The 23835-nt window shown below is 38.6% G+C and overlaps 2 protein-coding genes across 2 annotated transcripts in view; both read right to left on the bottom strand.

Annotated features, from left to right (window-relative positions):
• CLCC1 (chloride channel CLIC like 1) overlaps positions 1 to 221 on the bottom strand; it is a 14355-nt gene extending 14134 nt beyond the window's left edge. Inside the window, exon 1 of the mRNA XM_057364267.1 lies at positions 147 to 221. The gene's annotated coding sequence lies outside the window, so the exon portion shown is untranslated. The remainder of the gene's footprint in view (positions 1 to 146) is intronic.
• Positions 222 to 794: 573 nt separating this feature from the next.
• Positions 795 to 23798, bottom strand: WDR47 (WD repeat domain 47). The gene is made up of 15 exons (XM_057364264.1): positions 23664 to 23798; positions 18931 to 19097; positions 18688 to 18771; positions 18036 to 18120; positions 15625 to 16427; positions 13271 to 13394; positions 10575 to 10753; positions 10220 to 10477; positions 9445 to 9520; positions 8049 to 8206; positions 5295 to 5464; positions 4226 to 4396; positions 3707 to 3838; positions 2877 to 3095; positions 795 to 2189 (listed from the first exon to the last, which is right to left on the bottom strand). Exons 1-15 carry the CDS (start codon positions 23778 to 23780, stop codon positions 2047 to 2049), a joined length of 2886 nt encoding a protein of 961 aa, XP_057220247.1. The 5' UTR covers positions 23781 to 23798; the 3' UTR covers positions 795 to 2046.
• Between the last annotated feature and the right edge of the window lie 37 nt (positions 23799 to 23835).

The raw sequence follows: 23835 nt of genomic DNA, 5'->3' as shown, positions 1-23835 counted from the left end.
CCCTCCCCGCTCCCCCGGCCCGCACACCGCGCTCACCGAGCCGCGCAGCCCTCCCTCAGCCCCTCCCCGCGCCCCGGGCCCGCACACCGCGCAGGCCCCGGCCAGCGACACCGCCCCGCCGCAGCCCCGCTCGCCGCCCGCGGTACCTGAAGGGCCGCAGGGCTCCCGGTGTTCATCCAGCGTGTTTACCCGGCGGGGGCCGCTCCGCCCGGGAAGCGCCGCGCCGCGGAGCAGCGGCGGCACCGCCCCGGCCCTGAGGCGCCGTTTGGCTCTGGAGCCCCGCCCGCAGGAGCAGCGGCCCCGCCCCGAGCCCCGTCCCCGCCCGCTGGGACAGGCAGCTTCAGCCGCGGACCCACTCACAGACGGACCGTGCTAAAAAATGCCAGCTCAGGCACCAGAGGCAGGGATGTGAAACCAGAACCGCTCTGTAGAGACACAACTTGGTACAAAATTAACGTCAGGAAATCACTATTCGCATAGATACACTAATTACCACAGCCTGCCAGCTTTAACCACAGAGAGACAAGGAGAGGAACACTCTTTTACCTCCAGAGCAGGTATCTATGTATCAAATGCATCTATTGTATCTATCAATATGTATCTAATAAAGGAAAAAAAAACCATGATTTTCAGCTCTGTGCCCGTGTATTATTATTTACCACACTGCAAATTCCAATACTTGGACGTACTATCAAAGCTCTTAAGTATTTTATAGCTCAGAATACTTAAATCATAYGTTGTATCACAGTTGGAGTGAGGAATTATAAAACATGAATCCAAAAATAACAGATGAAACAAGTGCAGGTGTTGGAGGTCTTTATTGAGATTATAGCACAGATACACTTCTATAGTTACCTTTCCACTTTTATACGATAGTTAAAAACGCTTGCTACAGTGCACATATAATTTAGTAACCGAGAGAATCCAAAACTTAACTGCAGTTCAAATAAATAAATAACCTAAATTTTCAGGTTTATATTTTAAAAAGTAAAAGGAACTGTACAATATGAAAATATAACAATACATAAACATTAGAATCTAAAGTTTTGTAGAAATAAAACTGCAATTTCCCATACATAAAGAGTGCAAGAAATAAAATTCAAATAAGCTTCTGAACTGGGAATTGAAACRATTCTTAAATTATCATGCAGACATAGCATTTAAAGCCATGCTGGTTTCTATTACAGCATTAATGGTATCCCTTTTACTTGAAAAATTGATAGCCATTAAGCTCACTGTGAMAACTGCTGCCAATCCACTCTTTTCTACAGTACATTATACACAGAGGTATTCTGTTGCATTCAAAAAGTAAAATATTACATGTTTCTACTGAAAAAAGTCAATATTTTACTTTTTCCCCTCCAACATGTTAGCTTGTTCAAAACAATGTGATGTAGTAAAATCAGCAACATTTTTCCCGGGTTAGATGAAAAGAAAGAAAAMCCCCCACTATATAATGGACCATAATCAAAAAGTGGTTACTACCTAGTCAACCTTTAAAGTTCAGGGKTTTTTTACTAAAAATGTTGAAATTGTGGAGATGTTATAAAGTCTGAGCTCTTGTTTGAAAGTAATGAGTACAACAAACCTGAAAAAACAGTGGAAGTAGTTTTTCTTTTATGTGTGTTGTAACTACATACAGACTTGATTAAAGTGTTCCTCAACTTAAGTTTCTATACAAAATTCTCATTGAGGCAAAGAACAAGGAATGCAATTAATACCAAACTGTAAACACATCATTCATGTTACTTTGAGTGCACATCAACAACAGAAGAGTTCTCCTCATAGACTTTGGCAACAAGACTACAATAGGTCACAGCAGCATGAGTTCAACATGGAAGACTGGAAGCACTGCAAAAGAATATACTAAAAACACCAAGACCTCCTAGAAACCAGAAAAATCAGTGACAAGTGCCCCTCCTCTTGACAGGACACTCTCCTGCTCAACTGCTGCTCTCTCAAAGCCTCATTATTATTACTTGTTTTGACAGTTCTGTAGTCTCAGGTCTCTGTGCTTTAGCTGCATAGGTTGCCTTTGTTTGCACGCTAACCATTGTAGGTCCAAAGGGTTACAGTTCTGTCTGCAGAAGATGACAAGAAGGAAAGATCTTGTGTGTGCCATCTGCACTGAATAACTTTGTCCTTGTGCTCCCCTACCACCATCAGAGGAAGCTGCTTTGTCAGGTCACCTGTGGAAGAGGAACAGAAAGCATTAGTCATGTCATGAATTTATATCCCAGCCCTGGGGAAGCAGGAGGTTTTTTGATTTTTTTTTTAACCAGTTTGCTTATTAAAGCTTACCTCTGTATTTCACCTTACKAAGCATACTTGACCCCCCCTTTCTCTCTCTCACACACACACRSAGCATAACATAAGGCCCCAGTGTTTCAGTTTTTAGGCATCACCAGACACAATACAACTTAAAAATACAGATCTCCACCATTTTTACACAAGATGATTAAAATTTAAAGGTTCAAGAAAGTCAAGTCAATCAGACAAACCCAATATCTTCTCTCTTTTTAACTCATCCCAATAAAAATAAGGATTATTATACCTTTTTAGGATTTTTTTCCCAAGGGTCAGTTTTATGAATGCTGTCTGAAAGCAATRGCCATCTCACCAGGCAACAGTGTTAATCAGTGGATTTACTGTAATGATACCCTCATCCCAAAACAAGATTCAGTTCACTGCCTACACTTTGAGCAACACAAGTAGCCAATTTCCAACAGATGCAATCACAGATATAAATGCCCAGCCTTTCAAAGCTCTACTCTTTCTCCTCTTTCAAAGTAAAACCTGATCTTTGAGCCAAGTTCTCAACTCCAACATTAAAAGCATCAAATGGGAAGTTGACCCATGACACTTTGCTGCATTACCTTGCAAGTCTGTCACCTTGATTTTCATGTCGTAGGAGCCGGTGAGCAGGTAGTGCGCGCCCGGGGAGAAGCGCACGGAGCGGACATCGCTGGCGTGGGGGTGGTAGCTCTGCACCATCCTGCCCCCACGGATGTCGTACAGCATGCAGCTCGAGTCCTCCTGGCCTGTGGCCAGCAGCCTGCCACTGGGATCCACTGCCACTGAGGCTACAGCACTTCCTGCAGGGGGACAGAAACCTCAGACACCTTAGACACCTTTGTGCAAATAGCCAACTTTATTTTTTACACAGGAATATACATTGTAAAAGAACAGCAAAAGGTGAACACCTGAAATTGAACTTGAACTGTTCAAGTTCAATAACCTAGCTACTGTTACCTAACAATAAGAAAGCTTCTATGTTTCAGTGCTAAAAACTGAAGACATAGGTACATTGGAATCATAGCAAAGACCTATTAAAGCTGCATGAGAAAAGTATCTTTCCATCACAAGGAAGAAAGTCACTCTTATGAAATAATAAGGAATACTGCAAGGAATTCACCCTGGCCCTAAAGTTTCAAGGACTTCAGTTAGTTTGCTGTATTTAAATGCCTTTGAAAGTGTTTGTTTGAAAGCTGTAAGGCAAAAACACTACCTCTATCCTCAGAAAGAAGTATTACTTTACAAGAGGCAAACCAACTTACAGGTATATATCTTTCACAGGTACTTTCTTTAAGCAAAGCCTTCTTTCTGTGCCACCTGCCCCCCTGCCCCCACTCTCTCTATATGACCCTGACATCTTCAAAATCTATTTCTATGCCAGGATGATTAGAAGYATGATAGCAAGTCTTGCCTGTTCCATGAAATGTTGTTCCCACAACACGAACACAGCTTGGCACTCTCAAATCCCAGAATCTTACAGTCTTRTCTTGGGATCCAGATGCAATCATCCAGCCACTCCATGTATAAAGTGCTAAAATATGTCCTGCAAACAAGAGGACTGCTTAATTTTTTTAAACATCATTAATCCAACACTGAAATATTACAGCTGGGATTATGTGCAGAGACTTAACAGTCCTGTGGAAAACCTGCAGGTTGCATGATCCAATGCAGCAGTGTATGGCAATATCCAGCTTTGCATATTCTCTGCAATAAAGTGCACTCTCTCCATTAGATTAACAGCCAACATAGTTAAAAACAACCACTTCCCACCTCCCCTCAAAACATCCCAAGAGCAATTGGGAGAGGAAAAAAAGTCTTGCTAAAAAGAAAAACACAATGACTTTAAACCAARTCAAACCAAAACAACCCAACAACTTTATTAGAATATAATACAGAGTTACAAAGTGTGAGAGAAGCCCCCTGTACATACCAGTGTGACCACTTAGGGCATGCAGGCCTTGTCCTCGCTGACAATCTGTTGTGTAAATATTACAGTCCCCTGCTCCAGCACTTATTAAAATAGCACCACCACTTTCAGGGCCTTCCATAAAAGCAAGGTCTCTGATTGTCCCATCGTGCATGCTGAATTCCAAATCTGGTCCTAAAAGAATTTAAAAATCACAAAACAAAGTAAGGCATACTTTATTTGTTAGTGCTGTGCTCTTTAAAATGGTTACAGAGATAATGCAGTAATTTYAGGCAAGGATGAAGATGCTACCAAGTGCAAACATGGCTGTGCACTTTAGCACAGAACATGCTATTGCACTTACTACAGCTCAGATAAAATCTCTAAGAATTTTGGTTTCAAGTGTAGCTTGAGCTTCCTATTTCCTAAAGCTTTGCAAAACGTACATAAACCATCAGCACCGCCAACTGCAGCCTCATTTCCTCATAGAGGACATTTATTTCTTTTTGTAAACTCTGGTGAACTCAGAAGACTCTCTCTGCCARGAGGAAAAGACCATTGAGAGCACTGACCCACAAAGGACATGGCAGCCTAAGTTCAAAACACAAAAGAGTCACATTCAACATATTGATGAGGAGGGTTGGGCATGGAAAGYAGCATTTGCTGGGACAGAAGCCTTTCTATGATGGCTGAGAAGACAAATGACAGAATTAGGCAAGAGAAAAGGGAACTAGGAGTGGAAATAAATTCTTAGTGACAACCAAGCTCTAGAGCTGGGTAAGAACAGCTGGTTGTTTTACTATATATGGAGACGAATCTGTCAGGGGATAGCACAATACCCCGAGTCTTACAAAATGAAACCAGAATGCAACATACCAACCCAAACAAAACCCTAAAGGTAATGCCCAATCTCTCAGCGGCTTTTTGCTAGATAGATACCACAGTGATGGCAAAAGGGAAAAGAGACTAAATTAAAATATTGGAATAAAAATTACAAAACATAATCAATGTAATTTGAATGGCTTTGACAAATATTGGAAAAATATTTTATTTATTGAAAATAAATTCTTTGAACCAAATACATGCACAGTACCTGTTGCATTACAAGTTTCTGCATTAAAAGGCAGCACTTTCACGTATTTATCATTAGAACCAGTAGCTAACAGCTGTCCACAGGGACTCCAAGCTACACAGTAGATGGATCCTTTATGATGCTTATTCCTTTTGAAGCGAACTACAGGTTGTTTAGGAGTATTATAAGCACTGGTAGAAGAAAAAACAAAATCAAKAAAATTTCCTTTTATTTCTAAAGAAAACAAAGTATTCTAAAATAAAAATGCTATTATTTTATTATTTTGGGTAACACAAAATTCATATGACTACTTGCATTGAAGCATAGATATGTGATCAAAGACAAAAAGATCTCCACGTCCTTTTCTCAGTTTTAACTCATCTTCCCATTTTATCTGTGATCTAACACGTAAAAAAGAACTTACACAGTCCCTTTACCTGTAAAGGGTTGACACMGATAAAACACAGTAATTACTAGCTATAGTAGAATGAAACCTTTTCAAATGAAACCTGAACTGGTGTGATGGTGTGATTTTTTTCTACATCCTTCATACGCCTTAATTCTATGGCCACTTTTGAATATGCATGAGTTCAGCTAAGCAACTGCAGGCTAAGGTTGAGCAAGAAAAACAGATTCACCATTGTGTTAATGCAAGAATCCTGACAGCATCTAAATATACAATAAAACCATGTCAGCTCTGCACACTGCTGAAATAAAAGTAACAGTCCCAGTAATGTACATTTCCTTGATTTACATCAATTACCTTCCTACAATGTTCCTTCTCTGCTCTCACAGCAGGAAGAAACCAAGTACTTAGGATAAAGTGTTGCAGTATCCACCTCCATCAATATTTACTCCAGTAATATCAAGAAGAGAAGTTCAACAAATTCAACAGGTACTGAAAAAATTCATAAACCTTACTATAAGGTACAAGTACTTGAACAAAAGAGGCAGAGAGAAAAGACAAGAAGACAATCATTCAAGTCTGTTGAAAAAATCTTTGGAGATTAACATGGCTTCAGTGAAGAATACTAAAGTAAATCTACACAGAAGCTAATTTGATTTTGTTGCCAGAGAGGAAATCCATGAGAGATTAGCCTAAATCAGGATCATTCTACACACTACAGAGCTTTCTAAATGGCCTAAAGCCTTATCTCACACTCTGAGTTCGGATTCATCACGTCAGAAGCTGAGAATCACTGACTGTCAGGACACAGGAGCACCTACCCAAGTCAGAGACCACGTTGCCAATCCACTTCATGGAAGGACTTTGATTATTTGAGCACCATGTAACATGCACCTGCCAGTGCTTAATCTTTAAGGTGTGCAAAAAAACTAGTACTATTATACCTTTGGAGAAAGGAAAAAAGCCAACTCCAAATCAACCCGTCCTGAATCATACATCAGTTTGAAGGACAATTGAAAAAAAAAACCTCTAGAAAGGCCCAACAAAGCTTCAGAGAACAGGTATTCTACACAACCACAGCTGTTTGGAAAGCACATAATTCTGAATGCATGTCTAGACTCATGTTGTTACAAAGATTAGAGTATCTTTAAGATAATGTAATCKCTCTGCTGATTTGTAAATCCCATGATGAAATGTTTTGGGCAAACTGTAAGCACAGTTAAGCGGAAGAATTACAAGGTCAGAATTAAGGAAATCTCAGTATTCCTTTCATGTCCAGATACACCACGTCACTTGTCAAATCAGGTTGTGCACTGCAAGTACAATCTAAAGCTGCAGAGCTGCTCTAACCTTTCCCAATGCTGAGAATAAGCAGCTGTGCAGGAGCCAACGTGTGCTGCACTGCTTACCAGTCAAGAGGCTGCTTGGGCTTCAAGCCCAGTAAATTGGCTTGCATTGGGTAACAGAGAAATCGATTCCTTTTTTTRTTGTGTCATCCACTGCTCATAAATATTTTGGAATTAAACTTCAAAGGCTACCTTACTGATGATATTTAAGGAGGAGAAAAAAGAATCWGATTACTTTTTGAACCCTTTAGTACTGATGTTTGTGCTTCCAAAGTGGGAAGATGKCCCAGATAAAATCACTGTGCATGCTTGTAGCTCCTAAAATTGTGAAGTTTTAAATGCCTGCACTTCTCCCCTACTCCAAGAAAATAACATAAGTGGAGCAGAGATAAGGAGATTATTACTGATGTCAAATATTTATTTCCAGCTGTATTTTCCCCATGTTATTAAAAAAATGGATGGAAAGAAAACTGAAAATACAGGTGCACAGTGAACCACAAATAGTGCTTTTTCTGTCAGGGAACCAATATACCCAGAAAACAATGTTTAGAGTAAAATCAGGTAAACAGACACGCTCTGGCAAGGTTTGCTGTAGAAGYACAAGAAGATAAAGCTCTCTACTGTTAAATCTGTCCTCCTGCCAGAAACTGAAYCTTGTGCTGGCTGGGAACTGACACATGCTTTCTCCCACTTTTACAGCTGGAATATCAAAACCACAGACCAACCAATAAATTCAGAAAAGCCCAACTGCTGAGACAAAAGATAACGCTTCTGTAAGGAAAGGCATGGTCTTGTTGCCACAAGTACATCTGGCAAGTAATGAAAGRGAGCAAAGTAGTAGCCCACAAACATACAAATACTTCAGCAACCACCTTATTTTTGTTCAACAGTTCAGGATTCCAAGGAGAACACTGCTCTACTTATGACAATAAAATAAAAGAATGAAATGTACAGATATCAGTAGCTACAAGAGAAAGAAGTGCTATGAARCAGAAAAACAAAGGATTATACTGGCTTTCTTACCTTGGGTCAATTACTTCTGGATAGGCACAAACTCTCAAAGTTTTAGAGTTGGAGCCAACAGCATAYAAACTCCCACTGGGATGAAAGGCTACAGCTCTGACAGCTTGTGTGTCTTCTAGAGTATTAATGCAAATAAATTGCTTTTTTGACTTGTCATCCTGTRTAGAAGGACAACAGTCAAATTAGACTCTTCTGTGTAAAACTGGACATTTTAAAGTAGATGTGACTGCTTTGTGGAATAATGTAAATCTACTGTATTCCAAGTATTAACAAGTAGCAGCACAGCAGGTTGAATTACTCAAAAAGCACTGTTTTGAAAACAGTCTACTTCAAGTCCAAGAATGATTTGAAGCTCTTTTGTTCAACTAACTTCTACAGACAACATTAGATTAACACTTCTCTTTCTCCCTCCAGATTTCCACTTGCTTTTGTTCCTCCTAAATAGCCCATCTCAAATGGGCAATACTACAGTTTATTTATGGGTAAACACATTTGATTGTGAAACTTGCAAGGGGAACAAGCTTCATTTTTACTGAAAACAGTCCAAGTCAAACACAGTTTCTAAACCAAATATAATATGAAACATAGAATCAGACATTCACCCTGTATGTAACACAAACTTATCATTAAATTATGCTAAGCTTTACTACACCATCCTCCTTGTGACTTCACAACCACCTTTCTAAGATTATGATTTTTATTTATCTGATGCAGGAACTTTGCAATGTACTTARTGTGGTTATTTCCCTACTAACTACTTCTGTGAGTTTTCAGACCATACTGACTGGAGTCCAACACTCAAAGTTTCAACCTGGAAAACACAAAACAATGGTTGTAAAAGACATCCCATYGGAACATCTGTTGTATAAGAAGCTAAAAGAGCCAGCACTGTTTGGCCTTGAGATCAGAAGGGCTTTCCAGAGTGTCCATGTGTACATCTCACCAGAGTATTTAAATACGTGACTGGAGAAGTAAAGAGGATGGARCAAGACTCTCCTCTATGGTACYCAGTGAAAGGACAAGAGGCAATGAACATCAAATACAATAAAGCAAATYCCACTTCAACTTTTTTGGTTTTAAAAACTCTGTGAGGATAGTCAGACATGGTATGAGGTAGCCCACAAAGGTTGGGGAACACCCTCCGTCCTTAGAGACTCAAAACCCAACTGGACCCAACCCCAAGCAATCCATTCTCATTGACCTCTTTTGAGCAGTGGGTTTGGATTCAGTATCCAGATGTCCCTTCCAATCTCAGTGGTTCTGTAATTCTGCAGGCACTGTACCAACCAAAATTCATTCTAAGTATCTCTTAATAGCAAAAGGATGTCACATACTCAGGATTAAATACTGAACCTTTTGATAACATATATGGGTAAAAGACACCAATAAAACTCACCTCATCCCCTCTTGTTCTAGATAAATTCCCCGAAGAGTCTTCCGACTGTGGCTGAGTGACAGCATGTTCTGATGCACTGTTTTGATTTGGTGAAGTGTTTAAAATCACAAGACAAAAGAGAGATTTTTTTGGTAAGTATTTTTTGGACTAAATTTATGGTTTCAGTCATTCTCAGAACTGAYTCTTTTGTGTAAAGTGTTGCATGTCTGAATCATTACCATTAAACTACTGTTTTTAGAAGGGGCAGCCCCTTTTGCAGCAACTCTAAGCATTGAACAAGTGGATTCAAGTTAAAAATATTTTTAATTCCATGATATACCTATGTGTAGATACAATATATACACACACAGAGGTAAAAAACCAAAAATTGCTGTTTCTTCCAGATCAGCACTACTTTCAGTTAACAGAAGAAATTCAGTTCAAATTGTTCCCTGCTTTTCCCTTCATCTAGTTTGTATTTCATAAAAAAGCTTCCAGAAACTTAGTATAACACAAAATAAGCAACAACTATACATAAWGGAATAAAAGCTCTAAAATTAAAACAAAGCATAAAATATATGCCATAGCAAGTAACTGCTATTCCTCATGCATGCTGTCAAAAAAAGAAAAAAACCCATCATAATCCCTACAAAAATACTTAGAAAACACTGATGATGAGCTRAATACCCCTATTCAAGGACAAATTAATTTGATAACTAAAGATAAATACAAACAGCTACTCCCACAGTGCTAGCAGCAGGATATTTCCAGTCCTGAATGGGCTCCAACAACTTACCCTTGATTCCCCTGTACAGGTGACTCTTCAGGAAAGGGTATTTGATTAGCTGGTCCACACTTTCGAGGAGTGCTGGTATTAAGATTTGGGCTATCAGTTGTTATCCTCTGGCTACCATCTGAAGGTGCTGCTGTGAAGTTACTTGCTGGATTGGTAGATGCAATCCCTTTGCTCCCATTACATTGCTGGCTAAGTGCTTGCACATCATTTCCAAGATTGTCCATACCCATATTTAATTCTCCTAGTTTCTGGATGGATCTAATAACAAATGACAAGTTAAACAAACCATCCAACCAGGTTATTATGAGAACTTATAGAGGGATAGGGGTGGGTAGGAGAATGGAACTCCCCCAACCTGTTAAGAAACTGCTCAGTAAGGTTTTGTTGCTGGTCAGCTCCATCTTCTTGATTRACTCCTCCCTCTAACAACATCTGCTGATACAACTGGCGCTGCTGTTCTTTCTGTTCTAAGTGTTGCTGGTAACGTAGTCTTTGTCTGTAGTATTCCTGAAACTGCTCTGTGGAATCACGAAGCTAARCACAAACAAGAATCACAGATAGAATTTAAACATTTAATTGTGCAATTGAACCTACATATTTAGTTGGAGATTCACCTCCGAGGAGTGATGATTTCATTGCTCCTTAAAACCACACACAATTTACATATTAAAAAGAGTAAGGACTGCCAGCCTATGCTATTCTCCATTGAAGGCAGTCCTGCCACAATTCTGAAAGAGACTGCTCTTTCCTAAAACACATCCAAAGTAATGCTTAAGATCAAAACAAATAACTGATTGAAAAATGGTAATAAAAACCAGAAAACTATATAAGTTGCATTCCAAATTCCAAGTCATACTTTCATTCAGATTCAGTATTTTCTGCCACATTGACACCTCTCTGCCATCAGTTTGCAGACCCAATTTACCTCTCCCAGCAGCTGACTCTGCAGTGGTCTATCCAAGTGTTACATTTTGCTTTGAAACTGGTGCCATGCTTTAACTTCAAAATTCTGAACCAAGAAAATACTTGAATTTCTTTTCCCATAGTCTTTTCTCTTTGAGATACTGTCTTTAGCCTCCCACACTGCCAGCTGTCCAGGACTTGCTGCCTTCTGCATTCCCCAAACCTCCCTTTTCTTTCACTTTTCTGCTAACAGCTGAGAACGAGATAAAAATGAACAAACAGAAAACCAAAAGCACCTTAGTCCAAGGCCAGATTATCCACACTGAACTGCCCTACATTTTCTGAAGCAAAAAAACACTAACTGCATATTTACCAACTAATAGAAAAAAAATAGTAAAAGCAAAAAAACCCMAATCTTTTGGTGGGTTTTTTGTTGGTTTTCTGGAGTGACAGCTTGTCATCTATGATTTTAAGTTGTATAAGGACATCCTTTTAACTTTGCATTAGTTCAGACAATTAATGCACAGTCTATAACAGAGCCCTTGCACTTCTTCTAATTAACAATACTGGCATGATGATATTTTGTTCTCTGACACATTTTTTTTTTTATTTATAATGGATTTCCTAGTGCTGCTGCATTTGCAGAATATTTATCACCTCAGGTTTCGCAGGGCAAGTACTTGCAATTCAGAAAATTTCAAGGTTACTGTCAGAAGTCAAAAGCATGTCTTTTCTGTATTTGAAATTCATAAACTATTCTGCAGCCACTGGGTTATAATCCTAGACAAGTATATTCTTGCCTATACTTCTTTCCATGACTGATATTTATTTGTTACAATTGTATTCAATCTTTTGATTTTCTGGGTTCTGTCYGACTATTACACAAACTAACATGAAAACCAAAAATACCTTGCCCAGATCCTCTATTCTATAAGCTCTGGCTTCTAAATCAGGCTCTACAGAAACACAGCAAAAACAAAGCTCAGTAAAGAAACTTAATTTCTTACTCATCCAGGTATATACATAGACCACTATGATGTGGGAAACAAAACAAGGTGAAATTGCACAAGATACTACATTACTTTCTACTTATGTGTAATAGCTTGACCAACATTTTCACCACAGCATCKCCTGCCCTCATTCTCTACTACAAATTCTACATCTATTTTCTTTCCCTTTTGAAGCCTGCCCTGTTCTATGTCTAGCTAAGCTCTTCCCTCCCTTCCAACATGCATACAAAACACCACTGCAGCAGAAAAGTGACTCAAAGTCCTTGAAGGGAGTGAAGTCCTCAAGTTAATCCTGCAGAATATCCCACTGCCTCACTCAAGTATCCAGAGTCTACTAGAACACAGCCCTGCCAAGACTAGGCTGGTTTTCAGCATCACATAGCTACTATAAGCCAAGACAAAGTATACTTAAGAAAATCAAACCTGAGTCTGCAAACAGAACAGATAGCACACTGAATGTTGTTCATCACTACCACATTTAGAGACAGGGATTCAACTGTGCAAAAAGAATAGAATAGGTAACTGTTTTCATTGTTCCCTTCTGAGCTATTATTTCACTTTCCCCATATTGCTGTTAAGGAAAAAAAAAGAGAAAAAAGATAGTCAAGGCACAGGCCTTCAAAGATAAATCCAAAAAAGGTTATGCTATTGTATTCTGAATAGCAAAGATATATTTATGATGGAAATACCCAATTTCAATTTCTGTGTTGTGGACAAGAACTGACATAAGAGGACCTATGGAACCTAACGCAAACACCAAAAATTACAAGCTCTATGCTAGATTTTTCACTAAAACATGAAGAGGATGCTTAAGCACTGTTTAATCTAACATTGTTAGCTGCAGAGGTTTTTTTCCTTTCAAAGATATACACAACAGTTTAGCTGGACTGCTGATGTGACCAGGCAGTAATCAGCTGCGTTACAAACTCAAATGACAGCAGAACTTCATACAGTGGGGGGACAAAAATTTAATAGTTTTTTATACAAGATGCAACATGGCATTTTTACTATAGTAAAACAAGATTCAAAGCAACCCATTCATGCCATGCATGAAGTTCTCCACACAAAGGCAAATCATTATGAAGTGATCAGAACACAGCCCAAAAGGCYTCATTATTTTTAAACAAACAAGCGCTACCTCATTTTTCTCTTGTTTGGCTGATCCCTGACTCTGTGCTGCATTGAGTGGTTCATTTTCTGGAGCTGAGCTCTGGCACGAAGTCTCACTGCCGATGGGATGCTGTGGCTCCACRGGAGTATCACTTCTCGCAGCAACATGGAAAAGAAGAGATGCTTAACTGAGAAAAATTAAGAGTAGAAAATCAAGTAGAGAAAGATAACATTCTAGAGTAAGACCCGATAACACAAGCATGCAAACTACTTAGGTCACATCAAACTGAGGATATTGCTTAGGAAAAAATGCCACTTGCAATGTGTTACACGAAACTAAATAAACTTCCTGACTGACAAAAAGCACAGCCAGTTTTCATAAAGCCTTACTACCATGGCATAGAAAACATGAAATTTGTGTATCCCAGCACTTGAATTCTACCCTCTTTAGCAAGGTACTCAAAATCTCTTGTTTCAAAGCAGTTACGTGCACAAAGTGTATCTGATATCCTATGTGACTAAACTCTTCYCTAAGATACCAGTTTAAACTATGTTTAACATCCATCCACTAGAACATTCCTGAAAGTGCAAGTTAGAAAAATGTTTATATTTAAGAATAGCAATGTTTATTTGCTATTCTTGTATTGTATTTCTGCATGACACTCTTTCCCAAATGGCCTGGCAATCTGAACATATTACAAGCCTTGGATACACATTTTCAGTTTCATCAACCTAAAGTCCTTTTTAATCAGTGACTTGGAGCAAAGTTTTTTAAGAAGTTATTTTAAACTTTTTGGGTACCTCTGTACACTAACAAAAGTAACTCAGCTAATTAAAAGACAACTGCTTGATGAACACAACTCGAAAGAGAAAGAGTATTTCTGTCATGTGCAAGAAAAAACAAGGGTCAGCTTTCACCGTTGCAAATATTGCCATTTAGGCTGGGCACTTGATCTGAAGTTGGATTTTCTTCTGCAAAATGTAATGCTTTCTTGCAAACTTGGGGTCTGGCCCTATAGTTCTAATCCTGCAACTCTAACCCCGTAATTCTAACCTTCAAGAGATGTACTATTAATGAAAAAACATGTTACAAAGAATAAACTTTATATTGAAAGGCCTACATAAAGAATTCCAGCAATTAACCACCTTATTTAGCCCATACAATGATGTTATTTGCACAGAAAGTTATTTGTGCAGGATACGACCATAAGACTTAAGTTATCCACAAAAGCTCCAGTTGTGAAAAAGCTGGTAAAACCCAAGATTTTAATCAAATAAAACAGTTCCTTTCAAGCTAAGTATTAAGATAAATATCAAAACATAAATTACTGTAAATATTTCTATTATCACTGGTGAACTGACATCAGTTTGGTACTGTTTGTTKCCTTTTTACTGAGTTCAATTCCAGCTGCTCTTTACCATAACACAACACAGGGAATATTGCTCCAAGGCAAAACTAATAGAGAGACCAGCTGTAGCCTGGATTGATCAGCACGGCCCCAAATGCCTTCTGCTAACCCCTGCACCCAARTGCAGGGCTAGTTACCCATCTGGTCCTCTAAGAGCCACAAAAGCTGGCAGCTGCTTTCTAGGCAAGTGTAACTATAACCCTTCGAAAGCGACAGAACTGCTAATCCAAACAAAGGCAGAGCAGAAACAGGATGATAAACTCTCAACTGCTAAGTACCATTTCTCCCAGTTACAAGGACATTTCTCTCAGAAGCCAGTTTTGCAGTCCACATTTCATTAAAGAACTTATTAATAGCATAACTCAACTATCTCAAAGTCCAATACAATACACATAATATGTTTAGTTGAATTATTCATCTTAGGTTTGGAAAATATGGATTAAATATTTAAGCTRAGCTACTATTGTAACAACTTAAGTAATAACAGGAATGTTATAACAACAGCATCTTGTCATTACTAATGACCTCAATGGGATACACAAAATGCTCAAGTATACTTAAGTAACTAATTTACAGTGTCAGGATTAAAATTTATCGAGACTTGAGGACAGAATGCAATGGAAAAAGAAGATGGGAGTAACAGCTGCTTCACTATCTCAATTTTCACTGTCCAATCTGCACAAATCCTAGCTCCACCATATTACATACTCACAGCATATTTGTGCTCTGTGCTAGGAAACTGAGAGAGTCCTAACTGAATCTGTAAGGCTCAAACGCCAAACATGAAAATCTACTTAAATCATAAAAGCAAGAGGAAGAAAACACCTTCTACACAGAGCATTCAATACAATACAATTTAAACAACCAAATTATGTACCAATGTTACAATTATGTTCAGGGTTACAGTGCAGATAAGAATACAGAAGCAGTGCAACATAAGCTAAGGTAAAAACAGAGCTCTAGCTGMACTTACCGCTCAGGCGACTCTTCAAAAATGCTGTGACATTCAGTGTTCTCAAGCATGAGGCTCCTGCTGAGATTCTGTACTCCAGGGTAATGGAAATTAGCGAAGGAGTGGGACATGGGAGAAGTTTTGGTCCCCAGGTCTGTGACCCGCTTATCGTGGTTTGTCAATCCACACGAGAGCCCATCTAAGGCAGGGTTTAAGGAGCGGGTCATGTAAGCATCTGCYGACTGAGGCCGTCGCATTGGGGATGATGGATAAGGAGAAAGTTTGCTGATAAGAGGTGTCAGAAGATCAGCATAGGCAGCTTTTGTAGGCTTGAGGAGTTTATCAACATGAATATTAAGCATCTTTTGTTCAAAAGCACARGAAAACACAGTAGATGGCAGATTCTGCAGCCAAGATAATAAGCTAAGGTCCAGGTCATCACACCCATTACCACACAAGAGATCAATGCCCAGTAATACTTCACTTTCTGTGATTTCTTCTCCSGTTGCTTTACTCTGACAGAATTCCACACAACATTCATATAGCAGTCCCTTCATGACCAGCTGAAATAAGCGATTATTACTTGCTTTGAAGCCTGCCTCGCTCAGTTTCCTATCGGCTGGAATAAACTCTGCCACCATGACGCAGGCTTCTTCAAAGCAGTGAACCCGAGCAGTGCTGGGATTCCAGTCCTTGAACTCGGCGTGGTTGGTCAGGCGAGGCAGTGTCAGCAGCAAGCACAGTTTACTGTAGTCTTCCTTAGAGGGACAATATTCCTCCAGAGCATGCAGGCACTGCACGGCCTCCCGCATGGTAAATTCCAGCTATGGAAACATTAATATCAACACAGCTCTTTGGAGTTGATGCGTTTCCACAAGAAAACACTTGAACAACAGGCAGCAACAGAATTTGTCTGCTATCATTCATTTATTACTATTACTACTTATATTTTAATTACAAAAGCATACAGAGTCTGAAATTGCTGATACTAATGTGGTTACAACAGACAAATTTCTAGGTGCTTTGACTTCCTAAAATTCTCCATCCAGTCCCATTTTTTACAGATTTATGGAACGTTTAAATGTCACTGCAAGTTTGATAGGCTTACAATTTTAAATCTGTAGCTCAGCAGCTCCAATTCTATTGAAGCACAAAAGGTTACTTCCATTCTCAAAGCCAGCTGACTTATTTTTACTTTTATTTCTATAACCTATGCCAGCAGCTTTTCATAAAAGCCTTGTAGATTGCTCTAGTTTCCAGTGATTAGCAGCTTTTATACTGAGATTTTCCATTCTTCAATCAAAAATGTTAAAGAAGTTCAAAGAGTTCTCAGAAGATAAGATCTCCAAATGAATAGAGGGCTTTATTACAAAGCCTGYTGATAACTTAGAGCCAAGATCCACGTTAAATACACAAAACCTGACATTTTTAGTTACAAAGATGTAAAAACACCCCTTACCCGTRTTACCTAGATACTTCCATACAGCAGCCTTTGGCCCAAAAAATGCTAACACAATTGGTAACATTTAAACAAACTAAGGAACATTCATCTGATTTTTCCCCTCTAGTGCTACYTAGTAGCAGTATACAGATTGAGTGATCAAAGGGCTAGCACACTTTTCATTTACAACTAGAAATACTGACTTTTAACTTTCTCTACTCTGTCAAGAGAAAACCCTCAAGTACAATACAAGCGTAATAGGACAAAGAATTAAAATCATTTCAGTTTGGAAAACAAAATCACTTGTCTAAAAACTACTGGCATTCTTCATTTTTAATGACATTAATTTTTTATCTTTGGTATTACTATATTGTCAACATAAATTAAAAACTGTAACTAATTTCCCAATCTGTAGACCTTCTTTGCCTGTTTGAGTTAATAATGCCTCTTTCYATATTAAAAACTTAAGTCCACAAATCCTGCTGTTCACACATTTAATTGAAAGAGTCCTTTGTGAACACATCTGCTCCCTTAAAAAAAAACAATTCTGACCTTTCTTTCCAAAACTAACAGAAATTAAGTMTAAGATCCATTCAAACTTTCACCGGCCCAAATGACAACCATAAATCYCTGTGATTCTGAGGCTTGCTTCAGAATACTTCTGGAAAATAAAAGAAATAACAAAAGGAAGAGCCCTGTACTTTAGAACAATGGCCCAAAGTAAATCCAAGGGTCAGKACCACAGACACAGCATATGGTCACTGATCTGTCTACAAAGTTTCAAGCAACCCTTTTATGTAYAATTGTATTTGAGACCCGGGAGCCTCATTTCCAAAGAACACTGATCACTTTTTCCACTGTTTATGAAACCATTTGGTWATAGCTAAAATTTGCATATTTAATGCTGGGAGCTTTTGCCCTGCCTTTAATCAGACTATCTTAAGAGATTTCCTGACAACAAAAAAATTCCAAAACCAGAGGCAATTCTTACATGCTGAGGCTCATCTTCTGCTGACATCGCGTTGTTTACACATAAGGCTTCCAAGAACTTCTGCTTCATTATAATGTAACGAAATCTGCAGGTGAGAAGAGAAATACTATACATCTTGCTGCAGAAGTTAAACATTATTCTAGAGACATATAGGCTCTAGTAAAACACATTTCTGAGTCAGGCATAGGTATTTYCATGACAAGGAACTGATATGAAATGTTAACAAATTGGTAACAACAACWTTTTTTTTAATGGGAATTTTTTTTTCCATAATTGCTTTCAGAAATATTCTATTACAAATATCAGAAGGCTATTTAGAAAAAAAACAATAAGTAAAACAAGTAGAGCAATCATATTATTTCTTGAATAGAAGGATGACAGAGCAGCCATCTATTAAAAGATTGTACCACATGAATCATATTCCTGAAGTGTATGGCACACGACAACTCATTACAGATGGTGTGCACGTATTTTAAGTACAAGTTTAAAAACACATGCACACACTGGACAGTAGGAACACTAGACAGGCTAGAAAAAAACCCAAAAACTAAGGAGAAAAACTCAGAATTACTATTTTTATAGACATTACTTGRAAATCCTCATATTTTCCAGGACTCAAAAAACCAGAATTCTAACATACATTCTATTTTACCTTTTCTTGTCGAATTTTTCCATACATTCAAGAGGCTGAATAAATTGAAGAACCTCATCCCACTGGCCATCAAGAATCAATTGCCTAATAAAAGAAAGGATCATTCCTTTACTGTCAGCAGAAAAGGATCAGGGTGCAAGTTAAGATATCCTGTTTAGTGGTACAGGGCAGCTGAATGAATCACAATCCAAMTCCTGTGTTTTCATAAATGTGGTATTTTAGCACCAGAAAAAGAAGTCCTACCTTAGAAAGAGCATGTCATCTGAAAACAAGCCATTAATGACCCCACTTTCTTTCTCAAGTGCCAGCATACTGATGTGAAGCTTCCTTGAGTTCAGAAAATCTAGTATTAGCTTAATTATTTCAGCTTCTTTAACGTTCACTGTTTCTTCAGCCGTCATGATGGCAGCCTAAAAGGAAAGAAAGAATTTTAGCTCTCATCAGTATCTTATTTTCTGCTTGGTTAGCAAATGCTGGCTACCAAAAGAAATAAAAATGCAGAATTGTAAGACAGAACACAGCRGCATTATAAAAATTAAACTGCAAGATTAATTTTTAATTAAGTAATTGATTTTGAGGTTGACTATGAAGCCATAATTAAGATATACCAATGCATCTCCAACTTTTTCACTTCTGTCCTATGCATAAATAGGGGCTCAGAATAACAAATTTATCAAGAAATCAGTCCTCTATCAGTGTGAAAATACTGTGCCTACCAAGTCTGCAATATGTAAAATCTTCCTCTCTGAAACACAAACAGTGAAGTTCAAAGAGCATAAGAGKCACTAACCACGTCATTATCTAGAGATCTCACATACGAACCTGAATATTTCTAACACACGTAAAAAGCACAGCACACTGAAAATGCCATCTCTCCCTACCTTAACTTTGAAGTAGCATATGACAACTAAGCCAGGGGGTTCCATTCTTCCTTTGTAAGGATGTCTGTCTTTGTCTGCTCCCTTGGTGAGGGGTCTAATGCTGCTCAATGTGGCCTAAGATGGTTCCTGCTGTCTTAGCCTCCCATGCACACACTTGCCTCCAGCTGTGTGTTCTTGGCCCTTCCTCAGCACTCCTCACTTGTGTCACTGCAGGAGCTTTACCACCAACTCATGTCGAGTGGCTCAGTGTTCTAATGAGCTGTCCAGCCAGCAGAAAGCAGAAGTGGGCAGATGCAGCTGGGGCCCTGGTGGCCAGCAGGCTGCTTATTTAAAGCTTACACAGACAAGGCCCAAGCGTCTTCGCAACACARTTCCTCCAATCATATGAGAATTGTAGTACTCCTCTTAGAAAACCTAAAYTGAATTCTTCTTTTGGCTAAGTCTTGCCTGGTTCCTTGAGTATGACTTAAAGTAGAAGCTGTTGAACTTTCTTTTTCAAATGGTATAAAGACTGTAACTCCYAAGCTGATAAACTGAAAAAGGACTGGGGATGTGGGAAGAAACCCTCTAACACAGACAAGCTACACAGCATTGCCTTGTCAGGAGCTCTAAAAAACCCCAACAAACCAATCCCCCACACTCCAAGCAGCACTCACATAGATAGATACAAGARTATGATTTCTCATCAGGAAAATTTCAATTTAATCCCATGTTACTGCTGTAAAATGGGGCAATGCCTCATCCCACCTCTGCCCTGAGCCACTCATTCCAGCCAGTTCCCAGCCCCACAACCAGGCTGTGCTGGGACCACTCCTGGGAGCCAGGTGCAACCCAAGCATTTACTCACTCCTTGGACACAAGGGCACTAGTGCTGACACAAGGAACTGACAGAGCTTTGYCTTTGGGTGGTAGCAAAGTCTTAACCTGACTTCAGTGCACTCTCATAATCAGTTTAAGACCAGAGAAGAAACCAGTGTTAATGAGCCCCCAGCAGCAGACAATAGCCCCAGGAACAAGGAGAGACGCTGGAGCACAGTGAYCCAAAAAATGAATAAATGAGATAACCACACAGAGCAAGACATCCACAGCAATAGGTTATAGTTCACAGTGTCTCTCCCTTATAATTCAAAATGGGACATAAAAACTTGTTCTCAATTCCTTCATGAAATCATTCACTTATGCAGATCCAGCCACTGAAAGGCAATCACTTGTGGGCAACCCAGCTCCTCACATAAGTCGAAAACATGACACAGCCTTCAGACACCTCAGCCTTGGAAAACTGGAGTTTAACTATCTACCTCCTACTCGGGAAAGGTCCATAGAATCTGAGTAAGTTTGAATAAACCAAATAAAATATTCAGTGTATTAACAAGAAATTAATTATTTACCAGAAAGAAAAGGAAGAGACAAATATTCCAGTAAAACTTCTCTCTGATCACCATAAACCAATGCTAGTGAACTTGAAGGGATATGAAAACTTAGGCCTTAATAACACATTTTTTCACATTACCGTCTAAACTCCCAAATTCTCCACCTTCCTTATCACTCTATGCCAATTTTTTTCCACGTAAGTTTTTGCCAGAACATTTGACTAGCAAAGCATTCGATTATAGCAACACAGTTTATTTTGGAACAACAGAGACCTAGTTGTGCCAGATGAAAATGGCCTAACTTCTTAAAATGGCTGGGTCTAATTCTCATTTTAGTCACAGAAAACTCCAATCACCAAGAATTTTGATGGGTTTCATGGAAGACAYACCCAGAGACCATAGGCACATTGTCAGCTAGTAAAGTTAAAAGGAAAAATTAAATTCTGGCTTGCAGAAAGCTTTTCCGCACGAAAGAAAGATACACAGACCCACAAATAAAAACCCAAAACTCGTAGAAAGATGCTTCTTCCTTATGTTTTAGCACTGTTTCAACCTCCCCTTTTGGCAACTGGATATGGATTTTTGGTCCCAGAGGAAAAATTCAACCCTACCCTTATACACTGAAGGAAATAAAAATCAACACAAATTTCRCCAGCAGTTTAGTGTTAATATCTTAATTCACAGCTTCATCTAAAGTATTTGAACTTCTCTTTTATGAAGCTTTATGGGACTGGTGGTTTTTATACAAACTAATTAAACCCCTTATCAAAAGACAAGTTAAGGCTTAGGCAAAGCTATACTGAGATTCCCCATCAGAAAACTACTAGAAAAAAAGTCAGACTAAGAATCCCTTTGAAGAAAGGAACACCAAGTCCAGCTTTGTTTTCAACTGGCTCTACTGGACTCAAGTGTAAACAGGAAGCCACCCTACAYAGCTTCAAAGCTTGTCTTAATTATTTATATATTATACTGATGATAAAATGAGCATGTTATTCAGTACTTTGCTTCAGAGTACATCTACATTAAGTAAAATTCAGCATCTGTGAGCAGTCTCCATTTTYCATTGCATTAGTTTTTAAATTGAATTAAAAAGTTTGTCCTGAACATATAGCCTCTCACAATTCTGACACTTAACTTCATTTACTTTATTTCCATACAGCAAGGTAAAGAATGGTTGCATTCCCCATATTTGATATAGGACTAGTAACAGCACTTTTAGGGTACAGTAAAGAATAATAATATCCAAATTTAATTTGGATACAAAACTTGTGAAAAAAGTTGAAGTACACTGGTAAGCTCATCCATAAACAGTATTATGGTAATATTTAGTGTGCATTTCCTGTCAGTGCAACACAGTTGGAAAAGAAGAGTAAACCTACTAGAGAAGATTTTCACATAATTGATGGTTTTTAGTCTGATGAGCTCAGATTTCTCTTATAAGCATTATGCTGTTAGAGTAATAAGCAGCATTTTATCATGRAATTATAAATATACATAGGCTTATACATCACCCACCCTCTATGAAATCTATGAGGTTTTCTGACATTCAGTGGTATGTCAGGATGTGTATAAATAAAAATAATAATAATTAAAAAGCAAAGAACAACAGAGAAACTCAAGATTAGAGCTCAAGCTGCATCTTTGGTCCATCCCACTGTATTGCTTTCTGCCGGCACATATGGCACATAACGTCACAATCTGATCAGCTCAAGCTTTAATACTCAAGAATGATTGAAGCACAGCATTAGCTTGAGGTATAAATGAAAGCAAACRAGAATTAGCGCTTAGTATTTCAGGTGCCTTGTATCAACTGCATTTCTAACACAGCCTTTTTATCTTGCCCAGTCTTTCCAGAATGGCATTTCTGTACACCTCCCCTCATTTCCCTGTCCACTCCTTCTTATCTTCTGCTAGCTCTRTATTTAAATTTGTTTTTCTACATAAGAATACCAAAAGACTTCTTGCCACAAACCAGACACATCTTTTCTCTTTAACTTCAGTGGACAAGATGTTTAAGCAAGCTCTTTGGAACATGGTATCTACTGCTGAATCTCCCAGCATGAGACTTCACCTTTGCTCTGTTCTTACTCATGTTCGAAAAACATGCCAAYAGCAAGAATCCTCTTGTGGTGTTCTAAGCATAAGAAAACAACTCCTAGAAATTAAAAAATATTTATATTCACTTATGCATATAAATATACTATTTCAGGAAAAYGTTTATAAACTAGAACTATCTAAAGATGGCGCTAAAAGTCTCTCTTTAAGCTACCTTTCTTAGAAGAGATTTAAAACGCATATGCATTCACAAGATAGAAATGAAAAGCCAAGTTTAATATTGAAAAACAATTCAATTGTGAAATTCCATAATAAGCATTATCCCTACGTTATTTATCAACTGAAACAGATCACTTGCYAATAGTATAGAATATACATATGGAAAACCAGGCGAGGAATAAGAAATCTCTAACTWCTCTGAAATACAGCAAGAATATATTATAGCTCAAATCTTAAGTGTCATGCTGTGAGAGCAGTGACACATTTAAAGGGACACACAATGCCAAATTGGGAGTCTTGGTTCACTGACAGCTGCGATGCAGACCCACAACCTCAGCATCCTGGGGAGCTGTCACAGAAAACCTCGGTGTGAACAAGTCATACATATTTAAAAAGCTGGCTATTTTGCATTAARTTATTTCACCTTTCAATCCACCCCACAGTGACTTACATTTGACTCCCGTGCCTTCYCAGAGGCCACTCCAGAGTTCTGGCTACACACAGCCCACAGGGCACTTGGGGCCCGGTCAGTCCCTAGTGGTTCCATTTCTGAAACGCCCTCAATCATCTTCCAGTTATTCTATATCAAAAGATTTTACAAAAAAAAAAAAAAAAAAAAAAAA

Source organism: Malurus melanocephalus, unplaced genomic scaffold, assembly GCF_030028575.1.
Source record: "Malurus melanocephalus ecotype Western Australia unplaced genomic scaffold, MMel_1.1 scaffold_37, whole genome shotgun sequence".
Lineage (NCBI taxonomy): Eukaryota > Metazoa > Chordata > Aves > Passeriformes > Maluridae > Malurus > Malurus melanocephalus.
This window is presented reverse-complemented; position numbering and strand designations above follow the sequence as displayed.